At 34.1% G+C, this 5,714-nt stretch overlaps 1 protein-coding gene across 1 annotated transcript; it reads left to right on the top strand.

Annotated features, from left to right (window-relative positions):
* The first annotated feature begins 2,557 nt into the window (after positions 1-2,557).
* LOC133332980 (uncharacterized) lies at positions 2,558-4,748 on the top strand. Its single transcript, XM_061541336.1, has 3 exons — positions 2,558-2,785; positions 2,880-3,737; positions 4,318-4,748. Exons 1-3 carry the CDS (start codon positions 2,638-2,640, stop codon positions 4,743-4,745), a joined length of 1,434 nt encoding a protein of 477 aa, XP_061397320.1. The 5' UTR covers positions 2,558-2,637; the 3' UTR covers positions 4,746-4,748.
* The last annotated feature ends 966 nt before the right edge of the window (positions 4,749-5,714 follow it).

Genomic DNA, 5,714 nt, shown 5'->3' with positions numbered 1-5,714 from the left:
AAACTACCAATTTCTATTATTTTCTTCGATATCATAAAGGAAAAATTGTTATCATAGTAAAAAATAGTAGATTCTTGTAGTACGAGATCAGACCATATGCTCGCATAAAAAGTTAGCAACGAATATTTTTTATACTTGTTTAAATTTAAAGGAGATTCAGGCATCGAATGTTAAGATGACATCAATGCCCATGAATAATGTCATCCAGGGAGACCAGCTGGATATCAGCTGCCTCTTAAGTTTGCCTTCTAAATCCATTATTGTGAATTGACTTCCATTATGGAAACGTAAACAAAAGGGAAATTGTTGTCATTAGACTTGAGAAAAACATCTGACTTTCGCTACCTGGGTGACCTTATTAATAGATCTTGTTTGGCATTGTATGAAATCAAGACGTATTTAATAAGGTGTATGTGACAATCATATGGTTTTAAACTTTTTTCTTTATTGTTTGAGAAAAAAATTGTCAAAACAAATTTCTTCGACGTTTCAACAACGTGCTCAACAACAAAAAATACATTTATATGAACAGAAAATGTTACAATCTCAAATGGCAAAAAAATATATTTTGCATTGGGTTCCTGATTATAGACCTCTGAAATATGGGCCTTTAAAATTTGCAAGGAACCTGTAATGGTATCTGTCCATTGGTGTTTGTCGCATATTCTGAAATATGAGCCTCTATTATGTCTCTAGTGCTTTCTCACAAAAATATCACAATTAAGAATAGATTCTGCAGTGGATCTCTATATGTTAATTTAAATTGAAAAGCATTTGTGGATAGCCGTACTTCGTCCCGAGAATTTGACATAAGCTTATGACAATATTGGTATACTGGCTACGTAACACAATCTTCATTATTTTGTGGTCTTTGAGCGGCGATTTATGACACACAACTTTTCCACTGAGAAGGGCTGATTTGGAAGCCATAATTAAATAAATATTTAGGAGCCACGGACAGGATGTGGTAAATTTTCCAAAAAAAAAAAAAAAAAAAAAAACAATTCCTCAAGACTATTTGTTAAAAAAAACGAAAACAAATAAATATTCGTTTTTGTTTATTTTTGACAAAAACTAATTGTCAACATGACAATTTAATTTCTATAACAACAATGTTGTTTTTGTAAAATATTTGTTGTTGTATCTGATGCATACACCTTATTAAATACACCTTGGTATGAAATATAAAGTTATAAAGGGTAGGACGTGAGCCAGGAGGGAGCTATCAGAGCTAACGCCGTTCTTCTTTATTATTGTACAATAAAACTTAACAAGACCTTCTATGTGTTCCCCCCAACTTCCGAGCTAAACTTTTTATATCTTCCACCAGGTGCAGTGCATTCAAAATTCCTTACGTCGATCGGGACATTTATGTAGGGACTATTTTATGGAGTAATGTGAAAAAGGAATGCTTCCCATCCCCAACAATTGAGAGCATTTATTGCTCTCAAAAATATCACAATTAAGAATAGATTCTGCAGTGGATCTCTATATGTTAATTTAAATTGAAAAGCATTTGTGGATAGCCGTACTTCGTCCCGAGAATTTGATATAAGCTTATGACAATATTGGTATACTGGCTACGTAACACAATCTTCATTATTTTGTGGTCTTTGAGCGGCGATTTATGAAACACAACTTTTCCACTGAGAAGGGCTGATTTGGAAGCCATAATTAAATAAATATTTAGGAGCCACGGACAGGATGTGGTAAATTTTCCAAAAAAAAAAAAAAAAAAAAAAACAATTCCTCAAGACTATTTGTTAAAAAAAACGAAAACAAATAAATATTCGTTTTTGTTTATTTTTGACAAAAACTAATTGTCAACATGACAATTTAATTTCTATAACAACAATGTTGTTTTTGTAAAATATTTGTTGTTGTATCTGATGCATACACCTTATTAAATACAGCTTGGTATGAAATATAAAGTTATAAAGGGTAGGACGTGAGCCAGGAGGGAGCTATCAGAGCTAACGCCGTTCTTCTTTATTATTGTACAATAAAACTTAACAAGACCTTCTATGTGTTCCCCCCAACTTCCGAGCTAAACTTTTTATATCCTCCACCAGGTGCAGTGCATTCAAAATTCCTTACGTCGATCGGGACATTTATGTAGGGACTATTTTATGGAGTAATGTGAAAAAGGAATGCTTCCCATCCCCAACAATTGAGAGCATTTATTGAAAAAAGCATGGAAAAATTTCTAAAATTTAAAAATTTTTCATAAAAATTAAAGTGATGCATTAATTCATGTACGTAATCCTATAAGCGAACTACGTTGTTTGAATGCTCGTCAAAACATGCCATAAAAACGTGTACCAGAAACTCGATGTCGAATGAAAGAGGGAATCCACACAAGCATTTTGGTATACTAAGTATAAAATTTTAATATTTTATGTCACCCTGTAGTTTTGATAAAAAAATGTGTTATCGAAAGTTCTCAACGTAGCTAACTTCACGCAGATTCCCTCGTGCGTGTTTCTTTTTGCAAACGAACGGCTTTGCAATTGTTCTGGTTTTTATTTTGTAGAGCATTCAGAGTAATTTTATTTCACGTAAAATTTAGTATATTTTTATGTTAGAATCTTTATACGGGATAGAACATCTTTCAAAGCTCTACAAAAACCAGAAAATATGTCGGCCGTCGTAGAAGAGACCAAAGTTGAAGGCGCTGTTGAGGCCACAAACCAAGAGGCCCCCAGCAACAATCAAGAAGCCACCACACAAGAAGAACCCAAAAAGCAAAAGAAACCAAAACCCAATAACAAGAAATTGAGACAAGGTAAGGCGATACAATTGGATTTATGTAATTAATGACCGGTATAGGGTTTAACAACACTTTTTTTTATTTTGTGGATATTGTTTGTTATTTGTAGAAGCTGCCGCAAAGAAAGCAGCTGATGGTGGTGGCGAAGCTGGTGCCGAGAATGAAAAGGCCGGTGGTGAGGTTAATGGCGAATCTGCCACTGCTGGCGGTGACGGTGAAAAGAAATCAGCAAACAAGAAGAAGAACAAAAACAAAAATAAGGCCGGTCAAAAGAAGGGCGGGCAAACGGAGCCACCAACTGTGCCCATTGCCGAACTATTCCCAGATGGCAATTTCCCAGAAGGTGAAATCATGAAACACCCCGTACCCAAGGATATGCCTGACGATCGTACCGCCACTGATCGTTTCACTTCGGAAGAAAAACGTGCCTTGGATCGTATGCACAATGATATCTATCAGGAGGTGCGTCAAGCGGCCGAAGCACATCGTCAGACACGTCAATATATGCAACGTTATATTAAACCCGGCATGAGCATGATTCAAATTTGTGAAGAACTTGAAAATACTGCTCGCCGTTTAATTGGTGAAAATGGTCTAGAGGCTGGTTTAGCTTTTCCTACCGGTTGTTCGTTGAATCATTGTGCTGCCCATTATACACCAAATGCTGGTGATACCACTGTCTTGCAATACGATGATGTGTGTAAAATTGATTTTGGTACACACATTAAGGGACGCATTATCGATTGTGCATTCACATTGACTTTCAACGATAAATACGACAAACTGTTGGAAGCGGTTCGTGAGGCCACCAATACCGGTATTAAGGAGGCTGGTATTGATGTACGTCTATGTGATATTGGTGCTGCAATTCAAGAAGTTATGGAATCCTATGAAGTTGAATTGGATGGTAAAACGTATCAAGTTAAGGCGATACGTAATTTGAATGGTCATTCGATTAGTCCATATCGTAAGTACAATTTCATTGTTTCTAAAATTGTTTTCCAATTAGAAATTGTGGTTATTTAAATGTTTCTATGAAATTAAAGGGACAAATCCGATATGAATTTTTATAGTCCTTTATATTTTGTACAACGGAATTTGTTTATAAAAAATATTAGAATATCGTTTGGCAGTCCTGGGGGTTCTCAATACTTTTTCTCTCTGAATTCCCTTCAATAATAATTTACTGATTACAAAAATGTAATTTCCCTATCGAAGAAGTCTTCCTGAGATATGTGTCTCCATCATCATTTTAAAGATTAAAGACATTGATTAGAATTTTGAAAGGGTCCCGCGAATTTTTGGAACTTCAAACGTTTTAAGATGATATCCTTATTTCATATATTTGTACCATTGTAATCAGGGACCTAAACTAGACTTGTTAACTCCATTCTTTTAATATAATGTCCCCTCAACGACTACCTATGGTAAACATTTCAAAACGATCCGCGACCGGGCCCTAAACTTGACTTATTCCCTTCATTCTTTATATAAAATGTAACTAAATCTCTTTCATTAATTACATATTTTTATCCCCTCCTTTCCAGGTATTCATGCTGGCAAAACTGTACCAATTGTCAAGGGTGGCGAATCGACACGTATGGAAGAAAACGAATTCTATGCCATTGAGACATTCGGCTCCACTGGCCGTGGTCTAGTTCATGACGATATGGATTGCTCTCATTACATGAAGAACTTTGATGCTCCATTTGTGCCATTGCGTCTGCAATCATCGAAACAACTTTTGGGTACAATTAATAAACATTTCGGTACATTGGCTTTCTGTAAACGTTGGTTAGATCGTGCTGGCGCCACCAAATATCAAATGGCTTTGAAGGATCTTTGCGACAAGGGTGTTGTCGAAGCCTATCCACCATTGTGCGATATTAAAGGATGTTACACAGCCCAATATGAACATACAATTATGTTGCGACCCACATGCAAAGAAGTCGTTTCACGTGGTGATGATTATTAAATCGGTCGTTTGTTAAACAAAAAAAGGAAAGGCAAAGCGAATCGTTTGTTGTATATTGTTTCACTACGCGAAATGTGTGAAATATTTTATCAATATTTGAGAGTTGTAAAACCGTTTATTATCTTTGAATGAATGAAAACATACATACATATATATAATAACTATCAACAACACATTTAATTATGAATACCCATATTTTTATTTTTACCAAAAAATATATATGAAAACAAAATCCATACATACACCCCTCCTAACGTTTATTAAATTTTGTTGTTATCAAATAACAAATTATGATTTCTCGTTTTTTTTTTTTCTAAATGAGTTTTTGATAAGAAATCATGGAGAATCTTTACTCATTGCTAATAAAGAATGAATAATATTTAATATGCGAAACGAAAACAAAATTAAATGAGTTTCTATTTTACGATTTAAATGGTGCTTAATAGAAGGCTTAAAAATAAATATTGATCGAAGTCATGTCATATTTCTATATATAATGGATAGTGGTTGGATATATCTTTTGCGAGCCAGGCAAAACAGCTCTACAAAAAATTACGCCCTGCCCGTTTGTTGACAATCAAGTGATTTAGCAGCAATAAAATCCAATACAATTGCATCAAGGAAGAACTACATAAGTTATTATTATTGTTTTCAGAGACTGTTACCAGGCTTGCTAGCCTATTTTCTATTGACGTATTTCAAAAGAAATTTCCACATGGGTACCCAGTCAAAACAAACTTGTCGGTAATAGTTCATACGCATAGCTAAACCCACTGGTTTCTCGATTTGTACTTGTACTTGTGATGCTGTTTTTATAAAAACTTTTCGTAGCCAAACTCAACATAATTTTCAAAATCATAAATTTGCATTACAAAATATTTTATATTTTATTGTTTCCTAAAATAAAAATTAAATTAAAAATAATTACCATAATTAAAAAATAAATCAAAATTAATTTTGAATCTTATA

This window comes from Musca vetustissima, unplaced genomic scaffold (genome assembly GCF_032173495.1).
Source record: "Musca vetustissima isolate MV318-11 ecotype Yass unplaced genomic scaffold, APGP_CSIRO_Mvet_v1 utg676852, whole genome shotgun sequence".
NCBI classification, from domain to species: Eukaryota; Metazoa; Arthropoda; class Insecta; order Diptera; family Muscidae; genus Musca; species Musca vetustissima.
This window is presented reverse-complemented; position numbering and strand designations above follow the sequence as displayed.

Excerpts from the sequence above, each read along its gene's own strand:
- LOC133332980 (XM_061541336.1), top strand. The coding sequence starts at position 2,638 with ATGTCGGCCGTCGTAGAAGAGACCAAAGTTGAAGGCGCTGTTGAGGCC. Across the intron at positions 2,786-2,879 it reads TAACAAGAAATTGAGACAAG|AAGCTGCCGCAAAGAAAGCA; the intron begins GTAAGGCGATAC and ends TGTTATTTGTAG. Across the intron at positions 3,738-4,317 it reads TCATTCGATTAGTCCATATC|GTATTCATGCTGGCAAAACT; the intron begins GTAAGTACAATT and ends CCTCCTTTCCAG.